Here is a 23,989-nt window from a genome sequence, read left to right on the forward strand (position 1 = left end):
TTGGGAGTAATCACATGGAGTGCACACTGCAAATGCAAATCCTGGGTTTACCCAGGTCACTAGGGCAACTCCTGCTGATTGCAATTGGACCAGAGCTTCACTTCATGAGGAAGTCTTGGAGAGAAAAGAAATTCAGACTTCTGGAAACGGAACAGCAGCCCAAAAAGTCTTTTTAAAATCTGCCTTTGAACGTGGTCACAGTGCCATGTGAGAAACCAGCTCCTTTCATTGCCTCAGGACATCAGAAGATATTCCTGCTCCCACAGATGGTTTGCAAGCATGGTAGAACAGGTTGGCTTAAAAGCCACTGCTTTTCACAGTGGCCAAATACTGCTGATGGGATGAAGTGCCCCATCTCACCCCTGGGTCAGGATCTCAGCTTTCGCTGAGTGCTCAGCTTGAGGGGTCCAAAAAACCCCTCCTGTTTATAGCAATCACAGTTGGCTTCTTTAAGGAGGTACAGGCTTGTTCCTGGGCTGTATGATCAGTAGTTTTGCCTATCAGAGGCCACAAAATTTCAGGTTCCTACTTCTGAAAGATGAGCACTTGCAAGGAGCCTGTTACAGATGAGACCTTGCCTCTGTGAGAGCCAGTGACTGTCAGCTCCTGTCCTTTACTTATCCACTTAGTTCTTGAATGTTTATTGGAGAACCTGAGACTGCCAGCAGCACCGGTCTCCTCTAACATATCTAGTTAGACTGCTACTGCTGCAGTCCTTCCTGCACACACTGACATCTACACCACACATTTAAGAGCTGGTCTCATTAGCACAGAACAAGGCAAGGTTCCTGTTTGAAGCCAGTTCCAAATGAATGAGAAGCACTGGACACCCAAGAGAATTTGGATCTGGAATGCACCGGTGTGGGATCAAGTACTGCAGTAAGAATTCTGGAAAAATTACTTACCAAAGTGACAAGTTTGATGCCTGAAAACATTCTTTAATCAGAATTTTGGATGAAGTTTGAAGGTACTGATTTTACTCAATTAAATTTCCACATCTCTGTATCACACTGTGGAGTATTTCTTATCATTAGCTAGCAATATCTGACAAGTCTTGCAAATGGACGTCACGAACTGGGGCTCCAGCTTCACTGACCATAAAACTATTTAAAATGAAGTTTCAAATCTCCTGGAAGAAAATCATTAAGTAAGAAAACAGTCAGAATTCTAAGGAATATTGTGTAATTAAGTTTTCAGCAGAGAACAGCCTCTTGGCACTAACCATGGCCTTTATTCTGATCTATCAGAGATTCAAAACTATGGCCTTTCCTGTGTCAACTGTCTTTTAGAATAAACACAAGACCCTCCCCCTTCATCTCTGCATACTTTATAATATTAATAGAACATTAAAATATTAATGCTAGTAGACAAGCTCTTTCATAAAGGACATAAATGAATTCATTCACTCTAGCTCATTAGCTTAATCACCAACCTTTTTACAATGTAACTGATTAACATTTTCATTGTTCCTCCTTGTTTTTTCCTTAGTCTTTTACTTCTACGGGGATCAAAAGATCTCTGAATACATAAGCTCAACAAATATCTGTGCACAACCCTGCAACAATAGAGACTACTAAAAGAGATAACCAAGTAAAGGCTTTCAACAGCTCATGCTTCAAAGATACCGCAGGAAACAGCCATTTAAGAATCATTTTTATTTGGATGTTTAATGCAATTATACACATTCATGAGTCCAACAAGATCTGCACTGTGACATTAAAGATACAGTACAATAACATTCAACATGAGGTACTTCATATTTTTATATATCTGTCCTTTATAAATAATGCTGTAAGCCTGCTAAGGTCCAGCACTGCTCCAGCAGAACGGGTGCTGTGACCTTGAGTTAGCTGCGTTTATCACAACCAATTACAAAAATAATCCCAGAACAGTTCAGTGCAATATGTATGTAGAAATTAAAATGTTCACTTAAATACTATTTTAGATATGCAGAAAGTATATTACACTATACTCTCCTATCACAGATTCCCCTCACCAGGAAAATCAAACATACAAGTAGCAAAGATGGCCAGGTACAGTTTAAGACAGAATCTATGAAAGGATCTCTAACATTCCAGTTTGATATGGCTGAGGCTTGCAAAATGTCAATCAATGTATTCAACCTTGGATGCTACTGCTAAACCAACCAAATCCACATTTAGATATCTACTGAAATGCCCTGATGTCCTCAGGTGACTGGTACTAGCCACCTACTTATACACCAGTATCGATAGCACCAAGCACTGCTCAGAATCAAGTTGCACTGTAAGCATCAAAAAGTGGTTTGGGGTGCTTATGTTTATGCAGCCATAATGAAAAACTTCACATGCACCAGCTCCTAAAACCTGGAATGAACTCAAAGGAATCAAGTTGGTGGTAGCTTTCATCCTACTTCCTCAAAAAGGTTTCAATTAAGTAACAGCTCATTTTCTATGTTGAACAGCTACAGAGCACTCTCACCTCCTCCCTTCTGCTCCACACAGTGAACAGAGCAGATACCTCACCTTTGCACATAAGTAAAAACCAAAAAGTAAATGAAAAGTGAGAACCCAAGCCTAGTTATCCCAGTGCAGCACTCTCTGATTTGGCCCCTCACCTCAAGCACCCAATTTTTATCTCTAAGCTCAGAATGCAGCTTGCCTCTGCAAGCAACTTGTCAATTTGATCATCAGAGTAATTACATCTACATCAACTGCTTGCTGCAGGAAAACTTCATCAGCTGATTAGTTTATTTCTCTTTTTTCAAATGTATTTAAATGAACTGCTGCTCAGATCTTGTCTAAAAGTAGATGACCATTACCTCATCACAACCTTAAGAGTCCTTTTTGCCTTCTCTTCAGCAACTCTTTCTCCAGTCCATACAATTATAAGCTCGTCCATTTTAGGCTGCAGATCTAAATATAATTAAGTGGAGGTTTTTTAAATCTCTCTCCGGGAGTTTTCCATGGAGCATACTGTTTAGGTTTCACTAACAGTCTGCATTACATACATCTGTTACAAAAAAAACCAACACAACACAAACCATTTTTCTCTATGTTTTGAGGGTATTAAGGTTTCAGAAAGAACGTTGCTTACACATACATAAGTATGGATATCAAATATTAAACACTATGATGGGGGAGAAATATAGATCTTGCCGGGCACTCTTTTACCTGTTCTCCTTTTATTACCTAGAGAGAAGAACTGGGCTTTGGCCATAAATTGTGTGAAGTCTGCACTCCATTTTTCCTTACTTCAGGTGGTATTTTGGACACTGCAAAGATGTATCGGCACTTTGTGATGGCCAGGGGCCAGGATTCCAACCGTCAAGAAACACTTAGAGCAATAGTTTTAAACTGGTAAGAAATCATAGGAGAAAAACATTTTTATTACAAAACTGACAAGTGAATTTAGGGTTATGCTGCATTAATGTGGTGATATACTACACTATTAATCTTCAGTCTGTCTAAGGAATCATTTGGTCCTCTCATTTCGTTAAAACACACACAACAAACAGAACCCACTTCAGAGACGAAATGAGAATGAGATGCTTTACAATAGGGAGTGTCCCTCTGAGGCAACTGTTCCAATGCAATGGTGAAGGGTTTTCTTGTGTTCTAATAATATCTGTATTTCTTACTTACGTTGGTTCCCTTCCCTGACAAAGGAGCCACGATCCCTAAGACTTTTCAAAAAGCAACACAGACATATGATAGGAAGAAAATAAGATCAGAAAAGAAGTTCTGTACCACATAATCCTCTGATTGCTGTGTAACCATAAACAGCTGCAAGAGATCCAACATTAACACATTAGAGAAGGCTTCCTCCTCCTCAATATTATCTGATGATATACACTAAGTGTAGTATGGCTACAGTTGGGAATCTTTTTGTCCTTGTCTAAAATGCCACTGATAACACATGGTAATATGGGTCCAAATCAGCGTTGGTACATTCTCTATAATCTGTCTCTACAATGTTTATGAGGAAGAAAAAAAATTCCATTCAAAACAAACAAATAATATCTAGCATCTGATGCAGGATCAATTCTCATTTACACAGCAAGGGTTCAAAGAAAAGCCACTTAAATAGCAAATTAACTTCTAGGTAGCAAAAACTAGGCCATAGGAGTGGAGTTTCAAGAGCTGCATATACAATTTCAACATGTGCAAGTACTTTCATGCTTTCAAGGTGGGATTCCTAGAAAATGTGCTCTGAGGGTAACTTGCTAAGCTCATGTTCCCTGTTCACTCTAAACACGTCTATGCACTGTGGACAGGGTCAATATGCTGTATAGCTTCCTGAAAGCTGCTTGCTTCTCTCTCTCTTCCCCTGCAGCCATCCCAAACAGCTGGCCCCAGGAGAATCTCACAGGATGAAGATTTAAACTTAGGCTTTCTACTTACAACTGCAGCGCTTCTTTCAGCCCTTGTGATCAAAAGCAGCTCAGTTTATTGGAATCTCTGAAGAGATTCCATTTTCTTGTTTCTGCCTCTACCTCCTCAAATAGTTACAAGTAGAAAGCAGGAAATGGAAACCAAGAAAATGGATGAATTAAGACAGTGTTTAGCGAGATACAAGATGGGGATATCCTCTGGTGATTCGCAGGTGCATCACCAGCAAACAGGTACCTCTCTTACTAAGCCTTTAAAACTTGCTTGCTCCTAAGAGCTTCCAGTTTAATTATTACACTTTATCACCAACGATGCTACAAGTATAGCAAGGCAGCAACTTGCCCACAGCCTTTAGTTACATGTTACCTGTACTGACCACATATCTGAAGATAAAAAGCTAAGTGTCAGTAGGCCTCAACCAGACAAGTTCTTCATAGCAAAACGTTTCATCTCCACACGCTTTCATTCAAGCATAAAATATGAGTTCAGGAATTTGCCCTCCCTGTACCCCAGTGCCATTTGTACTGTCCGAGGAGCACTGGAACTGAACAGTCACCTTCCCACACTGAACTTCTGTCATTCCTTCTTGTCCAAAATAGCTGAGTTCGTTACCATCCAGGATCACGCTAGCTGTGTAAAAGGTGTCGGGCTCAATCTGCACTGGATATTCAAACCACACGGGAAAAGTGTTACTAGAACCATCTGAGAAGTATTTACTCAAGTTCTGGCCTAGGATAACTCCTTGTCGTTTGAGTTCGATCTTGGCACTGTACTCTGCCGACCCGCAGCTGGAGCCGTACAGCCCAAAGCCAGCGATAAACACTCTCTTATCAACGGCAAACTGGATGCTGTCGCACCGGCCCCGGTAACGCCACTGGTTGCTGCGGTAAGCGCAGGACTGGAAACGGTGGCACCGCTGAGGAACGAGGCCTTTCCGGGGTTTGCTTACAAACTGTAACTCTGGCTTCTTGGCAGCCGTGTACCAGAGGAAGATGTCATTGGTTTCATTGAGAGTCAGGATCCCGGACTGCGCGGCGCCGTTGGCGAAGTCGTCGAGCGCCATGGTAGGGATGCGGATCAAGTAGAGCGCCTTGCCCAGCACTTTGCGCTTGTTCTCTATGGTGGCCGTCAGCTCCTGGCGCTGACACTCCACCTCGGCCCAGTTCAGAGCTGCTTCGAAAACAACAATTTCTTTGGCATTCAGAGTCTCCCTTCGGAGAATGCTTTCGAGTGTCTGAAAATCAATGTCACAGAATCCCTCGGACTTCAAAGCCAGCTCAGCTTGGGCATCAATCACTTCCCAACAGCGCTGGGTCAGGTCAGGTTCCTCGAACAGGCAGCTCTGGGAAAGCAGCACACAGGCATTCTTTGCACTTAGACTTGTCTCTAGAAAGTTGACGCAGGCGCGGGCAAGATGAGGGACGATATACTTCTTGGCAGCATAAAGAGTAGCCAGTACGGTATCTGCAGCCAAATCAATTTCATCACAATATATGTATCTGAAATAAAACACACGCATGTAACGCTGCCACTTCATGCAAAACCATACTTTGTCGTCATCTGAAAACTGGAAACAAAGAATATTTAAATGGCTTCAAAATTAAACTACGCAGTGCCTTGGGGGAACATTGATTAAATCCAGAGAGAAAGTACAAACCAATTTCATCACTCTGTATGACCACGGAAGAGAATGGGCTTAAAACTTCATATATGGGGTACAGGTCACGTAGACAACGGTTACCTTTACAATCTATGGCCCCTCCAGCTCTGTTTTCCTTCCGTACATGCTAACAACAGGCTATTTGTCTCAGGCAGTAGCTCCTCAAAGGCTACCTTACTTGGCTCACACAAGAGTCTGGAACATGACATAATACCTTGACTGGATGCCCTGTGATGGTGAATGATGATTTATCAAGGTGTATGTACAAATACATGAATAAAACCAAATTTATTGGGAAGAACTAGCTAGTCTAAGGACAGAAATGCTTTGAAATCTTATCAGGTGCTGCCCATCTGTGTAACCACTGGGGTGTTTTGTGAATGAGGACAAGGGGAGGTATTGGCTTTTTAGTGTTTTAGTTTTCCAACAGGGCGATTAAATATATAGGAAAAGGCACAGAATTTTAATCTACAGGTTTATTAATGCTTACAGCATCCTAGCTCCACTACCACAGTGTTTTCCCTCAGTCTGATTGCATAAGAAAGAAAAAAAAAAAAGCTTTACTGCTATGTCAGTGCAGTGGAAGAGATGAAGGTGAAACTCTATTTATGTGACTAAACTGCAGGGATTCATTGCTCAGAGAAACAAAGCACTGTACATTTTGTTCTTTTTAATATCTCATGCTTCAGGGCCCCATTTGCAGCTGGTGAATGCAATGTGCTAAAACCATGCCAAATGCAATTTTGCTCTTCATAGGGATAAGCAAGTCTTGATGGTTATGGTTGATAAAAGTGTCTTCCTCCAGTAAAGCTGGAGTTGTGTGCAACCCTGTACTAATTTAAAGTTTCTAGTTAGCAGGTTTCCCAACACAATGAATTTCTTGCAGAACAGATGTGTTTATAAAGTAAAATTAGTACCTGTGCTGATCTCATTGTAGCTGTACATATCTTTATTTGTATTGTTGTAGATGTGCTATTTTGTAGGGTACTATCCTCCGGGCCACACTTAGAAAACAAGCTCAGAGCAGACACTGCTCAAGCAATACACTAAAATCTAAGAGGTTAAAGAGAAAAAGAACACTTACACAGATCCAAACCTGTTTTTTAAACTTTTATCACTTGCTTTCAAGCTGGGCTATTTGTTAGCAGCAAAGAGCACATCTATGTATCACTGGTTACAGGCTTCGCTCCTTTACTCTTCAAAAAATTGTTCAATGTATCAATTAATTTGCGTTTATGATTCTCCTCATTGCTCTCCAACTCTTTTCTCTCTTCTATTACTCCTCTCTGCCTGCTAGTAGTGCAGAGAATGATGACATCTGCTTTAAATTGAAATAGTATGAAGGTTGCTAGTTTAATATTCATGAAAATGAAGAACTAATATCCCTGACTGACAACAGACACAGCACAGATTTGCTGTCAGCAATACCTCGCGCTTCTCACTCCACCAGTGCACCTTGACTCTGGTCTGCAATTACTGATATTCCAGTTTCACTCTGTTCTTAAACAGAGAATTCTGCTAGACCACTGGGTCTGATGGTTTAGGTTACACATTCATCCTGGTATAAGACGAGACATCACAGTTCCAACAGATTCATTTCTTGTTACATCTGGCAGTACCTCATCTGATGTTTTTTGTCAGAATGCCCACTGCATAGTAAAGACAAAAAATACTGATGCCCTAACAATTTGCCGTCCAGGGAAAAAACCCACACAACAAAACACCAAATCAAACCAAACCCCCAAAAACCATTCTCCAAAGAGACACAAAATAAACCGATTGTATTTTGTGACAAAGATTATGATGCATCCCTCCTGAGTGCAGAAAGCGGTATATGAGAGAGGGCTGCTTTCGGGATAGGCAAAAAGGCTTCTTCCTGTAGCAACAGCATCATTATCCTTCTGCCATCCACTGCTTGCAACAGTCACAAACAACACTCATGGGGATGTTTTCTCATGGGGAGAGGAGCTCCCTCCAAGCTCCACCCAGTGCAGCACACGCACTGGATCCAGGAATGAGGGGAATGCTGCACTGCTGAGCAACATCCCTTTCCCTTCCCTGCACCATCACGGCTGCAGACACCCCTGGCGTTCACAGACACAGGAGCACTGCAGGTTCAGGCACATTGCACCACTGTGGTTATCAGTGGCAAGGTTAACTCAACATTCACATAGACCACAAACTTTCTGTGGTCTTTTGGTTTTTAAAATACAATCTGAGGTGAAGAATTACATAGTTCTGCCCATGCTCTCTAAGGTAAGTTTCCTAAATTGCCATGGGCTAAATAACCAGCCAAGACTTAGATGTCAGTATTGATACTCTCATTTCCAGGTTTGCTCTCTGAACATATTTCTTACTGATAAATTCAGAAAGCATCCAGTTTTTATATGGCAAATCACGTTTAGCCACAGTGAAAGCTGTTCTGAAAGGGGGGCATTTGTGCCTTGTGAAATTCTACATAAAAGTAAAACACAAGTCTGAGCTCTGCAGAAAACACCTGTAAAAGCAAAAAGGCCCAAAGCTGGCATTCATAACTCATCTACCTACATAACATGTTATATTCCAAGTCAACAGAACATCTGTGTGACTTAAGCTTTTCCTGGCAGTTCCTGATACTTGCAAAGAATATTTCTCATGTTCATGATAACCTATAAAAACTCTGTAGCAAACTCACTGTTCATCTACAGTGCCACTGAAAATGTCACAGAGAAAAACAAGCCATTCTGTAACCACGAGCTAGTCAAAACAACCTGTGAAATACAATAAATTGCTAGCTAGTGATTACACCATTACATGCAAGCAAATCTGCAGCATATTAAAAGGATCACTATCAGATACTAACGTATATTCTTTATCAAAAAGCAATGGCAGTTACTGAAGCTGAAGGGAAAAACCCTCAAAGCCATAGTATTTCTATGATAAGGCATTTCTCTTTAATAATCAGAGTTTATAGACACATTCAAGGACAATTCAGCAGGGAACCTGCTTCATTATCTCATTTAGGGAAAGATAGCGCCTCTTAATATAGTTTAGAAGGAGAAAAACAATGATCCTGTAAACTGACTGTCTTTCCCTGTTAGAACAAAACATGCTATTTCAGGTAAACAGCCTTTTGATCACTTTCCAAATGCATCAATATGACAGATGAGGAGAAATTTAATTTTCAGAGGCTATACTCAATAACACAAGGCTGTGTTTCTAAGACAAGATCAAGTTTATAAACGAACTGGAACAATGTCAGTACACAAACCCAGCAATTCTGGGCTTGGGGGTTTTTTTGTGTGTGTGTTTTTAACTTTTCACTATGCTTGCGAAGTAGAAAAGTGTTTTTTTGTTAAAGCTGACAATTCTTTTTAGCAACTCCATTCTTTTGTGTAGTGACAAAGCAGATCAATAGGTATTACAGTATACAATGTGCCCAAAGATCTCCTGTCAAAGTCATTGTTTATAACTGCCTACACTAATATATGCACGCCTGTAAAAGGGGAGAGCAAAAGGAGGTAAAAGTTTAGAAGACTTGAAACACGGAAAGAGGAATGTTTTAAGCAACTGCTTGCTTTCTGTTTATAAGCAAGTCTAAAACTTTGACATTAGCAGTGTATGTATACATCACAAGGCAAAACATATCCAGCAGATGAACGATGCTTACTTCAGCATTGCGAGAAAAGCAGCGGGCTCAACATCTGGTATACGGATTTCATCTTTGTCCTCGGCAAGCTCTCCGTAAAACATCGCATGGAATACAGAGCTCCCAACAGCCAGGACGTACTGTTGAGAAAGGGAAATCTTATTTCACGCTTTAAACTGAAAGCACTGCCAACAAAAACAATGTGGGAGAGCCACTCTGAGCTTCACCGACACATTTCAGGAAGAAATGAAGTCAACATTAAGAACAGCATTACACACTTTGCCTCCATTTTACTCTCATGGGTATATATGCATTAGCTACTGGAAAATGTTCACATTACTACAGAAGTTAACTATTGCTACAAAATCTCAAGAGCAGTATTAATCAGCAGCACAAAGCATCGGTCCTACAAGTGTACTGTTTAACTGGAAACGCAGAGAGAAGCAAAGGACAGACCATTCCACTGCACGTAGCCCTTGAAAACACAGAGCTCCGGCTGTCCCGGCAGAGCTGAGCCTCCCACGCTGTGTCCCAGCGTAACCGTGGGAGCCAGCTCCGGCTCTCCCCACCCGAGCTGATAATGCAGCTGTTGCTTACTTTGTGTCCTGGCAGCCGCTGGGTCCCACCTGGTGGCCCGACCACAAAATGAACATCTGCCATCAAGTCATTGTTGAACATCACTGCATTTCTACAAACAGAGGCAGCGTGTTAATTTGCGGCACGCTGTAATTTCTGTGCTCACCCCAGACCCAAGAAATTAAATTTAACAACTTAAAATGGCATGTTAGGAAAGAGAAGTAAGTCACACCTTGCTTTAAGCCACTTGATATATCATCACACATATATATACCAATGAAAAGAGTTAGCAGAGGTGAAGAGGTGTGTGGGATGCAAAAAGCACAACTCCAAACTTAGGAGAACTTTCCATGAAGTGGAAATCACAGTTGAGAGCATGTATCACTGAAAATCTCCACTAAGGTCTAAAAGCAAATCTTTATGGGTGTGCTGCAGCTCCCAGCAACATTTTCATTTACTCAAGGCAAACAGCTGCACTGTCTGGAAAAGAGATATTAAAATATTTTCCATTACCAAGATACTTGCCTCATACACAGAAGGGAAAAAAAAAAGAAGAAAAATGTGTTTTCTTCAGCAAATAAATAACTAAACATACACAGCATGAATATTTAGCTACTTCTCACCACTCAGTTCAGACAGCAAAAATAAACTGCCCTGGACTTACCTCTCTCGGATGGTTGGATAAAGTCCTTGCCAATTAGGTGCCGGAATAGTGTTGTTGTTATTGAGATTCTGCTGGTGGTACTGCTGGACAGCAGTTGTATTAGTGTTAGCTGGCTTCTTTCGGGGAAAAATATCAGCAGCCATCTTCTTCTTCTTTTTGGTCTTCAAGGTAATGATTTCATAGCAAACTGGAGGCAATTTGCTGCCACTACTGCTGCTGCTACTTCCCTTCTTAGAGCTCTTCTTGGACCTGTTCTTGACCGTCTCTGGAAGCATCAAGAAGAAGGTGAGACATTTCATGTTCTTTCCCTTCTCATCTACCATGAGTATACCTGTCTGTAAAGCTAGATAGCCTAACTAACTAATAGCATGAAGAAATGCACGCGGCCGCTGTTAAACAGAGAGTAGGAGAGCTGAGAGTTTGCTTCTTTTCCAGCAAGACAAGGTGACCTTTCCAGTTCACCGAGTAAAAAACTGGCTTTAAGTTTGATCCAGTACTTGAATCGTTAAATACATCCCCATCATTCCTGCCAGTTTATTTCCAGATCTCCTGATCAGGAACTGCCTGACAGCACTACACCCTGCAGAGAGAGCCCACGGTGTAGCTGTAGCACCGGCTCGCCGGAGGGCTTCAGCAAGACACGCACAGCAGCAACTGCCAGTCTGCTCGGCGAGCTGAACTTGTGCGTTGAAGGGATGGGAACAGAGTAGGTATTGCAGCCCTGCAGATGGAGTCAGGCAGCGTTAGGAGCCAATAGCTGAAGTCAGGGATAGCGATTGGAGCCAGCCGCACAGTGACACCTATTGTAGCGTACGCCGCTCTGACATTAAAGCGACAGCAGTTGCACTCCTCCTTCCCTACACGGTGCTAAGTAACAAAGTAATGAACCGCACGCATGGTTGCGTAAGTGCAGGACTGCCCAGAAGTGTGTGTGTGTTTTAGCTCTCCTTGATGCTGCCGAAATTTTCACAGGGGAAGAAATTAAAAGTTGAAGACAAGTAGAAAGAAGGTATCTGAGTCTAAATATTTCTATGGGAGCCTTTTCCACACGCAGTACGATATCAGTGTGACTTCATGTGTCTCCAGTGTTGCCACAAACCCCTTCCATAACGGTCATTCAGCAAAAGCATGCTATAGAGAGCTGAACCAAATTAAAGCAAGCGGCAGCAAAGATCTCGATGCAGTTAAACAATCCCTTTCAGCACAGCTTCTACTCCAGTGTAACATGAATAGAGATGAGGTCATAGCTTTAGCTTTAACTCCTTATGTTTCCAGATAACATAATAGCCTTTGACAGGGGTCCCAAATGACTAAGCAGTGCTAATTAAGCTGGCTTACACCAGACATGGTTGCACCACATCACAAGAAAACTTCTGGATGTGCAATCAGATTAAAGCAAACCAGAGCGAATATATTTAATCAATATTTCAAAGCATTAAATGAAAAAGTCTGATTTCGAGAGACTTGGGCAGAAATCACTTCTTGAGATGCAAACACACTCTGATTTTATTCACAAATACTTTCTGAAATAAATAGGACATAGGCTAAGCCAAGCAAAGCATTTCAATAGGAAAGAGCAACAATTTTCAGTCATTAGTCTACTCAGAACTTAAATGTAGATCAGATTTCCTTAACAGTAGGTCAAGTGCATTAAAAACCCCACAAGCTTAGCAACTTAAGATGTTAGTGGGAGGGGCAATAGCTAAAATATTATTTCATCATTATTTTAACTTAAAAAAAGTCTTTTTTGCTTTCAAAGCAAATGTAGCCACTTCTAGCTTCTATTAGTGTTGCTGGACAAGAGTACAACAGTGAAATGAAAGTTATCAAAGGAGAAATGGCTGACCTTGCTGAAAACCCTACCAGAAACATGCCACTGACAAACTGAAGCACAGTAATGTTACTCAGGCTATTTAATAAATCATAGAATGGTAGGGGTTGGAAGGGACCTCTAGAGATCATTTAGTACAATTCCCTGCTGATGCAGGTTCCCCTCCATCAAGAAGCACAGGAATGTATCCAAGTGGGTTCTGAAAACCTCTGGAAAAGGAGACTCCACAGCCTCCCTGGGCAGCCTGTGCCAGGGCTCCCTCACCTCAACAGTGAAAGAAGTTTCTCCTTGCGTTCAAGTGGAATTTCCTGTGTTCCAGCTCGTGCCTGTTACCCCTTGTCCTGTCACCTGAGACAACAGAAAGAAGTGCTGCCCCATCCTTTCGATATATACCTTTAAATACTTGTGTTAATGAGATCCTCCCTCAGTCTTCTCTCCTCCAGGCTAAACAGCCCCAGTTCCTGCAGCCCTTTCCTCTCAAGAAAGATGTTCCAGTCCCCTGATCATCTTGCTGGCCCTGCCACCAACACAATGGCATGGATCACAGCTATGGGTTTGTAACACAAATCTCAGAATGTCTTCAAATCCTAAACTGTGCAAGTATTTCAAAGATTCTCATGTCTCCTTAGGAAGCACTCTGTATTAAGCACCAACCAAACACCCTGGCAGCTGGCTGTCTGGAGACTTTGCTGCAGTAGTTTGAGATGATAACCATTTCCAGACACACATCTGTCCTGTCTGAAGTCATTGCTCACAGAAGGGGCAAACAGAAGGATGTGCGTCCCTGCCTCAGCTGCTACATTTCACAACCCAACATCTTTGTGCAAAATCTACAGTACTGGTAATTTACAAGAAGATGGTGGGTTATGTCTGGTGTAGTTGAAAGGCAGTGATACATTCCCAAATATGCTGAGAGGCAGGTTATGCAATTTCCAATGAAACAGTTTCTAGCGAGCTTTTCTTTCTCTCTCTCCACTCTGCCACCTCCACATTTTTCTTTTCTTTCTTTGCAACAGATTGATTTGGAAGGGAAACTAACAACTAAGCCATACTGAACTGCAGAAAGGTAAAAGAAGGAAGAAAGGAGCAGAAACATCTCACAGATGGGATGTTTATAACTGCTCACAGCTGAGTTTAACGTGACACAGCAGGTATTCTCAGCATAAAATTCGAGTTTGTATAATATTTTTCCCCTTCCTTAAGTAAATTTCCAGCCCTTCTAGTTACAAAAATAACCCTTTTGCCACTGCACAGGACAGATATTTCAAAAGGAAAAAGGTTTTACAAAAAAACCCTTTTAAAGACACAGAAAAACCATGTACTCCTCAGAAAATCCGATTCTTAGCAATGTAGTTGGCAGAAGGCAAAACGTATTGGGTTAGGAGACTGATATGAGAGATTTGATTTTCATTCCATAAATCCATTTTGCAGACTACCAAAGTACACAACAGCCACAATCCTCACACATTTGTTCAAACCATTTGACCAGTACAAATCCAGCTGAGGTCACTGGGAAGAGAAAGAAAAATGATAGATGGACTGACTGGTCAACTCGGCGTGGGACAGACAGACAGTTGACATGAACCCATAGGAGCCAACCACACCTCTGACTTCTGTAAAGCACTGCTTTCTTGGGAAGAGAGGGAAGAGCTGCAACAGAAGTATGTTCTGCCTGAATCCAGGAGTCAGACAGACCCCCAGTAGACACAAAGATAAAATCTGCATGATAGGATAAAAATCCACCTCAGTAAATAAAAAGATTAACCACTGTCTTTGCTCTTAAGCCACCCAACAAAATCTAGTCTGCTGTAACAGCAAAACAGTGATGATGCCACAACAGACTCCAAATGTTCCTATGAAAACTACAAATCTATTACAGGCTTTACACCGCCTTCCACTGCACCTCACCAGCTCTGAAGTTAAGTCTCCTAAACCCATCACTAGACACAAGTGAAAAAGGGGAAAATGCACCAAAGAACTAGTGCTAGTTGACCTCACTGTTCTCTACATTTTGGCAGCAACGTCCATTTATTTTTCTACAACGTGGTTTTCTTCCTTTACTATACACATATTGTTAATGAATTTACAAATCAGTATGTTAGCAGCCAGTAAAAGTAACCTATGAACTATCTCCTGTTGAAAGACTAGGGAAAATCCCAAGTTCAAATCTGCTTGCCTCCAGCAAAAGGATCAAGGAAATCGACTTTCTCTCAGCCACTGATCTACCCATTTCTGAAAGCTTAATACAATATTTTCCTTAGGCAGCAATTTTTGTATTTTCTTTACTAATTATAGATTAACAGAACCAAACTTGATGTACACAACTTAGAGAAAAGGAAACACAGTTCTTCAAAGGCACATTAATCATTATTTTACAAGCAAAGTAGTCAAACCAGAAATATTTTTACTAAAAGGGTGTAGGAAATTTCACACTTAAATCTTAACACTCGCTTAATGAAAATCCAACATGACAGAAGTGACAAATTAAGCAAAGGACTATATTCTCAGGCTGAGATACACCAAGTCACACGCCCTTTTCAAATCATTAGAAGCTGGTAACAAGCCCTCAGAAAACAGTTCCTGACTAAATATTGTCAACACCCGAAGCATCAATTTTGTTTTTCAAATGTGTGCAATATACCCCAGTTTCATTCATTCCTTAAGGCCATCATACACCTTGACACCATCAGGAGGGTTGGCACAGGAGGCTCAAGTCTTGGTACAACTTTTAATAGCACGGTACTACTGTAATTATGTATTTCTCAAGGTAACTTCCAATTGAGAAATCATTTAATTTCCAGGGTTGATGGGAGCACTCTTCCTCATATTACATCAGTCTCTTCTGCTGCAATGCTAAGTATACCCAAGGGTTTGGGTTTGTCTTTTTTCATCTTCTGATAAGTTGTGGGGTTTTTTTATCTCTCATTTACAGGTTTGTTCTTCATGTAGTAATGTGAACTGGGCAATTCTATAAAAAACCCAAGCTTTCATCAAACTTCTCAATTGCCTGTTAGAACCAGATCATGAATAAAGGAATGAATTCCAAGTAGGCAATGAGAAAATGCATATATTTCTCTTTTGTAAAGTTGCCAAGTCTCTCCCTTGGCAGTTACTATGCCTATGCATTATTAACATTCTTTGTTTAAGTTTTGTATCTCCTTACAAGGAAACAAATTTCAGATGATATATCTTGATTAACGAAAAGAAACACAATGTTACTGTTTAACAAATCTACCTGTCCGCTGCTAACTTTCATTGAATTTGAGTTTAAGCATTCATTTAAAAATAGAGTACACAAGTTCAAAAAACAACTCAACAAACCCAACCCACGCACCTGAGGAGCCTAGTTCTGTTTACCTACCTTTGAATGATTTAGTCCCTGGAAAAATCCTTCCCCATCACCATTCCAACTCTTCTGTTTGTAAAAACACTCATTTGGAAAAGTGACTGACACTATACTCTTGATTTCACAAATAAAAAATACATAACAGCTGACAAAATCTTCTAACCTCCTCTCTCCTAAGTTTCTCATAGGCAGCACTGGATGTAATCAAGATTGCATCCACTGCTGGTCCTGAAGTCTTAATCAGGAAAGTCTTCCATGGGAAAAAAATGCAAAACTAAAAGCAGGGAGAAGGATAGGCAACATTGTGAAGACTCTCAGAGAAGCCAAAACACACGTTAAAAAAAGATCACCTTTCCCAGAGCAGCCAAGAGCTGGAAAGGAGTATAATAGCATCAGAGCAGAACTGCATCTTGAATCAACACTACAAGCTTTAAACCAAAGTCCAGAACAGCTAAATTGTGTTTTGCTACAGGTCTTACGCTACGCTAGCAACATACTTGTCAGCAAATACTCTTAACTGCTGAGTATTTAAACACTTTGCACAGTATTATCCACTATGTTTGTACATTTTCCTAATCACTCTTAATGCTTTGAAGAAAACAAAAGCAGAGAGCCCTGACCAGCCCAGTCAACAGGTAAATACAAACTTACATAAAACAGAAGCTTAAAGAATGAGTATTCAGATGTGTTCTCATCTTTCATTCTTGTACTATTTACTAGCATTTAGGCTGTGTCTCCACATGGCACTTGTTTTTGGTCTCCTTAAAAGTAGACTTAATCTTTTTAATATGTCCTTTTTGTCTCAGCAGCCATTCTCATTTTGCTTTTCTACAGCAATATCCAAGCACAACATCTCCCGCTGTCATATTTTCCTGTTACTTTCTAGCTTAGCTGCTTAAAGTTCGCAATTTAACCCTTGTGAGAGCTTCCATAACTTCATATTTACACCCCAAACACAATGTAACACAAAAGACTTCTCTACACTGTTGAGTTTTGCTTTTGAAGTTAAAGCTTTTGTTCCCAGCTGGGTGAAAATAAATATAGCTAGTGTGTTGAGTATGAAACAACAAAAAGAAGTGTTTATAGTTCTCCTGTATGTTCATTATAGTTTCAATACCATGCTTGCTGCACGAATGACAGTCCATAAACCCACAAGCGTATAAAGAAAGGCTGATGTTTAAACAATCAACAGTGAACAACATACCTGATCCTGTTACAGTGAATTATCACACAAGAACTCTCTTCTGTGAGTATGGTAAGAAATTATGGGAAATGCTTCATTATGACACAAAATATATGATTTTACCAGCCTGCTGAGAAATATTTCCCAATGTCATAGTCTAGGAACTGTAGGTAGAAAATATCCCAGAGCAGAATTTGCAATTTATTCTATAAACATTAATTTGCTTCTCGATAGCTCAAAGTAAAACCAAGAATTATAAATGAACTCTGAGATGAGAAAACCTGTGACTACAAAATGATAATTTAAGGTTACTGGAAATAAATTGTTTTCCTACTAATTTAGAAGTGACAAATGACACATTTCTTCTGCAACATCGCTACCGTAGCTTTTCCTCTTCATTCCATGTTGAATTTTGCTCTTAATGGGTGGAATCATCAAATGAATTCTTTCTTAGTGGCTGCCATGGTTTTTTTTATTTATTTCTAAACCTGAAAGCATTCGACCCTTTTTCTAAGACAGAGGTCAACTTTAATTCTACTCTGCCTCTTACCAAAACTGACTAACAAAAGAAAGATCAGATAGCTCAGGAAATTGGTAATGAGATACAGTGGTTTTCCTCTCTAGGTCAGTAATTCTAAATTGACCGAGGTCAACAGTAATCAAAAGTCATTAGCATTTAATGATCATCTAGTGCCCTGTGAGAAAGAAGCTAGTGATCTTAGTGCACTCCAGAAAAACCACCACTACAATTACTACTCGCATGCTGCCCATTTCAAGGAACAGATCAAGGATCGGGTGACTACAGAGAGCATCCTATCTTTAGGCAGATCTTGCCTATGTAGACAAACCTTTATACCAACTTTAACTTGGGTAAGAAACTATTACTTTTAAGCTGAATAGATAAATTAATACAGGCTGTGTAAAGGGCAGGTTGTAAGGCAGCTGACTGGTCCTGCTCCTTTCTATCAGAGGTTCCCAAATGTTTTTGTCCCCTTACACACAGTAAGTCTGCAAAATACAAACACTAACATAGATAAAGGCATTTTCTCAGCAAGTTCTCCTTTGTGAGAACCCATGACACTCAAAGAGTAACTACCCCACAAGCATCCACAGGAAGACTACACTACAATTGATTACATTGGCACATAATTCAAGAGACTAGATTTTTCATGAGCAGACAATCTAAATTCATCACATCTAATTATAGCATTGAAGAACCCTGTGGGACACAAAAGAAGGGGAGAGGATACTGCTATGACCCATACCATACCCACTATGTGGCCTGCAAACTTTAGTCTCTTGGAACTGCCATGCTACCAGTGCCTTCCAACAAGGTAAAGAAAAACAGAGGGGACTTTGGAAAGCTTGGTTATGTGTTGTGATGTAAACATCATTAGGTGTTGTCACGGGAAAATTATATCATGGCAATGTGTAGTTTCACATCTAGTTAAGTTTAGGGAACCTGTGGCTTACAAACTCAAATCAGATCCATCAAACCAAGCATTTGTTAAGAAACACTTTCTCAGGCACTGTGGTGCTCACTTCTCACAAGTGAGAAACAAAACCCCTGAGTAACAACTCCTGCAATGTTTTCACAACTTTTTAATAACCCAGATTTTTAGATATAAGAGACTGATTGCCATGCTCAAAGAGTTCAAGGAACAGAACCAAACATTACATCCACTGAACTGCACTGTTCTCAACGAATCTTTCTCTGTCACACATTAGAAGCTGCAGATCTTATTACGTGCCCTTAGCTTTGTTTCCAGTCTCTCACAGCACACGTAGCCTCTTTGAACGGTTGTTCCACGGGGCAATAAAGATGTTGCCAAATTTTTATCTTATCAACTGTTTTGGAAAATCAGATTTACTTTCCCTTGCTGTTAACAGTCACGCTTGCCAATTACATCAGTTATGCTTTAGTATTTCCATCAGTTTCTCCTCCTCTTTACCAGTGAATGGCAGCTACTTTGCAGTAACAAATTGTCAAGACTAACACACTCCTCAAACTCTGTTTCACAGTATGGTTTTAAGCATTACAACACATTTATCTAGGATATCCTAAATGCCTGTTCTCCTTCACAGTAACTCTGTTTCAGACACTCTGTGGCATGTCAGAACTTTTTTGGAGAAAACTTAAGGAAGAAGTAATCAAACAAGAGAATAATTAAGGGACCATACATGGCAGACATACACATGCCTTGCTAGTGGGCAAGGTGACATGCCTTAAGAAGCACGTGGCATAGTACAGATTACATTTTAAAAGGATTTTGTTCCATTGGCTATTGCAAGCCTACATATAAAATCTCACACTTCTCAGGCACAAGCAAATACACCACCTCAGAAAACCCTTGCAAGCAAGCACACTTTGAGCATATAGGGAGGCAGAACAGCTGCAACTGCACAGAATGTTGGTTTTTAAAGAAAACAACTCCTTTAAACTGCTCTCGGTGTGAAGAGGCGAAACTGCCGCTAGGGTGGATACACTGTAACCTGGTACCTAAATATCCTGTCACAGGAGGATGGTTCCACAAGTCATTCAGCCCTGTACTGAAGTGGCACATAATCCTCTGATGAAATATTCATTCAGGGTATCAGGTAATCTCAGGATACAGGTAGCAGGGCTGGACAAGGCAATGTCTCAAGGTGCTTTCCACGTCTGTTTGCTTCAATTCTATGCCCTACACACCCAGGACATATTCACAGATCACCAACCAGTTCACCAGGCCTTTAAAATGGAAGTACTTCCCTGCCATAAGACTAGCTTGGTTTTCTTTTATTCTAGCTTGCTGAGTTATCAGACAGGGCAGTAGGACGAGAAAACAAGATAAGCCAGGCCAAGATAATGACAAGTCTGCAAACTCTTAATGAAATAACCTTTTCCTTCAGGTTTTCCCCTTGTCAGTTTTCTGATATACATACATACAATGTGGTTTTGTTAATTAAGGTGTAACATCAGAGTTCAACTTAATAGCAGAAAACAAATCTGAAGATGACTTCCACCACTCAAAGCTTTTAATCTTCCCAGGTTCCCATGTCATTTCCTTCTTTTGCTTTATCTATCAGCTATTTGAGACACAAACTGTTGCTTATCACTTATTTATATAGTGCCTCCCAAAGCAGGGCTTCCACACCAGCTCAAGTATCTGAATACTTGCTCATGTAAGACAAAAAAATAGCTAGCAAGGTTTGAGGAGCTTGTTGAGAGACTTCTCTTGAACTGTCAGGAGGATGCTAATGCTGTGCATGAATGTCATTCGTTGCAAAGCCAGTGTTATTTGCACAAGTTCACACAGCAGGTGAAGACCTAAATTTCTTCTGACAACACACCCCAAAGCCCATTATCATTAGACCTCTGTTTTAACCAAGCCTACCCTAGAACTGACATTGTCATCGTAAGCATAAAACCTGGTAACTTTAGATAAAGATATATTTGCTCACAAACTCTAACAAATAAGTGTCCAAACAACAAAAATTACTGTTACAACTTATATCTTTTTTTTCCTCAGCCTTAAAGGGTAAGCCAAAGGAATTCCATCTTGCTTCTGAAAAGTGTTTCCTCCAGGGCAGAGCTCAGGATCACTGGAGAAGAAACACAAGGCTGGTCATTGTGCTGTTAGCTCCAACGTACTTAGTGTGGGGGATTTATGAAAGAAAGTACTGCACTCCACATTCAACTCTTGACAATCCTGCAGAACCTATCTCAAATGAATAAAACCCTAAGAGATTTGATTTGTGACGTTAAATCACCCAGTAAACCCAAAATACTACATATTGTGTCACACTGCATATAGTTTCTGTGGGAAATAGTGAAAGTGGCTCTTTCACAACAAAATAAAAGCTATTTTGACTCCAGCATAAACGCTGAAGTAGCATCAAACATAGCATTGTGTAACTATAAGCCAACATCACCTCTCTGTACAAAAAACAATCAAAAAGCCTAGGATTAAAGTTAGACGTGCTGATTACAAGCTGAAAACAAAGGATGGTGAAGACTAACAACAACTGTAAAAACCCTACACCAGCCCTCTTCAGATGAAACACGATCAGTCTGCTGTTTTAATTAGGTACATTAATAATCATCATAACTTCACCTCAAACTTTTTCTCATGTCAAGCACAAACATCCCACTACTCACTCTTGTTAAATGCATCACCACTCAGAAAAATGTATAAGCAAATTAATTGATAGACCAGAAGATTACCACAGGTAGCTTTCTCAAAACAAACAGGAAAATAACAAGTGTAAAGGTGCAGGCCCTTAAATGAAACTTCTCGGTGTTCAGACATAAGTGTGTAAGGAAGTTCAGCCAACAACATGGGAAAGAGGAGGGGGTATTTATGTCAAACCTGGTGTAATTATTACTTGTTCCTATAGGAAATTTATTGAACTGATACTTAAACTATTACTTCTTTAAAAAGAAAGCATTACTTTTAAGCCGAAAAAAACCCAAACCCCAGCTTTTAGGTTTAGCTAAGTGTGATTCTTCCCCGTGTGTCAGCCCACACACACCCCGTGGAGGAGCCCCTGGCCTGGCGGCGGGGCGCGTCGGCACGGCCAGGTCCCAAGCTCGGTGCTCCTCGTACTTCACGTTTGATGCCAAACCACCGGGCACCGAAGCGGTTTAACTCCGCCGCTTTACCCCAGCACCGCGACGAAGCCAACCCGCTTCTGCACAAAAGGCAGCTGCATACACTCAGGGAGAGGAAAAAAGTAAGAATGCAACCTCTCGAAACGGCTGCGGACTGAAATCGTGACTTTAGACCGTTTTACAAGGGGCTCTTTGTGCCGGCCGCGCCGACCGCTCCAGCGGGGCCAGGCGCTCAGGGAACCGCCTCCCCCACCAACTCCGGCTCCCGCCTCGCTCTTCCCAAGTTCGGCGCCGGCGCTCAGGTGCGGCCGCTCCACCCCGTCCCTCACGGAGACGTCCCTGCAGGCGGCTGGCGGATCAACGGCCACCTGCCTGCCTCCTCCGGCCTCGGACCTCCCGCCGCCGCCACAACCCGGCCCATCCGCCCTCCCGCCGGGGTCGGGCCCCGCCACCTCGAGGCGCCCCTTCCCCGGCGCGGCAGCGGGCGGCGGCTCCCTCACCCGCGGCAGGACGGCTCCAGCCCCGCACCGCCCGGGGCCCAGCGGGGCGGCCTCGGCCTCTCCCTCTCCCTCTCTCTCCGCGTCCCGCGCCGCCGCCGCCCCAGCCGGCGCTCGCGCCCGGTAACGGTCGGCTGGCGCGCGGCCCCCCCTCCCCACGCCGCCCCGCGCACTGACCTGAGGGCGCAACCGCGGCCCCTCGCAGCGCCGCGCGCAGCCCCGCCTCGAGCACGCGCCCGCTCGCCCCGCGCGCACGCGCACGCCGCGCCCCGGCCCCGCGGGCGCGAGCGCGCACGGCGCGTGGCGGGAAGGAGCGGGAGCGGGCCCGGGCCCTCAGCGGACACGGCGGGCGGCTGCCTCCGCTCCGGCACCAGTCCTCAGCAGCACAGGCCGTCAGCCCGCGGGAGACCAGCCGGGGCCCGGCCCCACGGCACACCGAGGTGCTGGCGGGGGAGAGCACGCAAAGCTCGCGGCGTCCCCACCGCAGCACGGACAAGATTCTGTACCCGGCTTGCTGAACCTGACGGGAGAGGCAGCAGGTAGGCACCGCTGTCTGTGAGGACAAGAGGTCGACGGTCCCTTTAGACAACGGTTCTATTGATTTGCAAAGCTGTAAAGACCAAATTGTTCCATAGAAAACGTGGCATTTTTTCAACCCCTCATCTCTAAGAAAGAAACAAAACCCCACAAACAGAACAGAACAAAACCCTAGGCAGAAAGCCCTCCCGCCACAACATCCACGTTTCGTCGACGGGCAACCCAACGGTTGAACTTTTCCCCCTCACATCTTCCCGTTTTCCAGTCACACAATAAGAGACTAATACCGCACATCCTTCCTCTCTGAGCTGCTCAGAAAAACCTCCACAAACAAACCTCACCACAAAACGCTTTTCATTTTAGAGCTGCCGAAGGAGTAATCGACAGGGATGGAGGCGTTTATAGGATCAGCGCCTGGGTTTATCCAGGAGCTTCATAAATAAGGGATTTCTCATAACACCAGTGTATCTAACCACAGGGGAAATTAAAATGTGTTGCTAGCATTTATTTTTAAAAGCATAGCAAAAAGCTTTATTTGAAGCTTTAGGGTGGCTTGGGTCTTTTTTTTCCCCCCTGAAGAAACAATTATTTCCAGAATCACTGCTGTGTTCCATCTTTAGTCTCCCATGAACATTCATTTACCTACATTATATACATATTACTTCAGCAGATAGCTTCACAATGTGAAATTAGGCATATCTGTGGATAATCAGTACTTTGCCTTCCCCATTTTTATATTTTAGCTACTAAAATATAGATAAGAAGCTAGAGATCAACAATAATGACTGTATATACACAGACACTTTATAGCTCTCACGGATTTTTACCAGCAGAATATATGCTTTAAATTATAGCATGGAAAATGATGGTTAAATTGGGATTGAGGAAGACAACAAAATATTAATTATCTGAAGTGAACTTAAACATGCTGTAGATTAGCACTCTCATTTTCCACCTGATTTTCACGCTGAAGGCTGTAAACATAAAAGATAGTAGCCTGGAGAAGACCGAGGGGGGACCTTACCAACACTTCTAAATACCTACAGGGTGGGTGTCAAGAGGATAGGACCAGGGTTTTTTTTATGTGGTGCTCAGTGACAGGACAA

At 42.1% G+C, this 23,989-nt stretch overlaps 1 protein-coding gene across 3 annotated transcripts; it reads right to left on the minus strand.

Annotated features, from left to right (window-relative positions):
* Positions 1-1,664: 1,664 nt before the first annotated feature.
* BTBD3 (BTB domain containing 3) lies at positions 1,665-22,568 on the minus strand. Of its 3 annotated transcripts, none has more exons than XM_061989236.1 (5): positions 22,524-22,568; positions 10,899-11,163; positions 10,256-10,346; positions 9,680-9,798; positions 1,665-5,869 (listed from the first exon to the last, which is right to left on the minus strand). In XM_061989236.1, exons 2-5 carry the CDS (start codon positions 11,039-11,041, stop codon positions 4,837-4,839), a joined length of 1,386 nt encoding a protein of 461 aa, XP_061845220.1. In that variant the 5' UTR covers positions 11,042-11,163; positions 22,524-22,568; the 3' UTR covers positions 1,665-4,836. The 3 variants fall into 3 exon arrangements, with proteins under 3 accessions (XP_061845220.1, XP_061845219.1, XP_010207760.1); XM_061989235.1 differs by lacking the exon at positions 22,524-22,568 and adding an exon at positions 12,994-13,050; XM_010209458.2 differs by lacking the exon at positions 22,524-22,568 and having other exon boundaries at positions 10,899-11,414.
* Between the last annotated feature and the right edge of the window lie 1,421 nt (positions 22,569-23,989).

The sequence above is a fragment of the Colius striatus genome, chromosome 2 (assembly GCF_028858725.1).
Source record: "Colius striatus isolate bColStr4 chromosome 2, bColStr4.1.hap1, whole genome shotgun sequence".
NCBI lineage: Eukaryota > Metazoa > Chordata > Aves > Coliiformes > Coliidae > Colius > Colius striatus.

Coding starts and splice junctions, on each gene's coding strand:
- BTBD3 (XM_010209458.2), bottom strand. CDS start 11,221: ATGGTAGATGAGAAGGGAAAGAACATGAAATGTCTCACCTTCTTCTTG. Junction 10,347..10,898: donor TATCCAACCATCCGAGAGAG/GTAAGTCCAGGG, acceptor CTCTGTTTGTAG/AAATGCAGTGATGTTCAACA. Junction 5,870..9,679: donor GCTTTTCTCGCAATGCTGAA/GTAAGCATCGTT, acceptor GTTTTATTTCAG/ATACATATATTGTGATGAAA.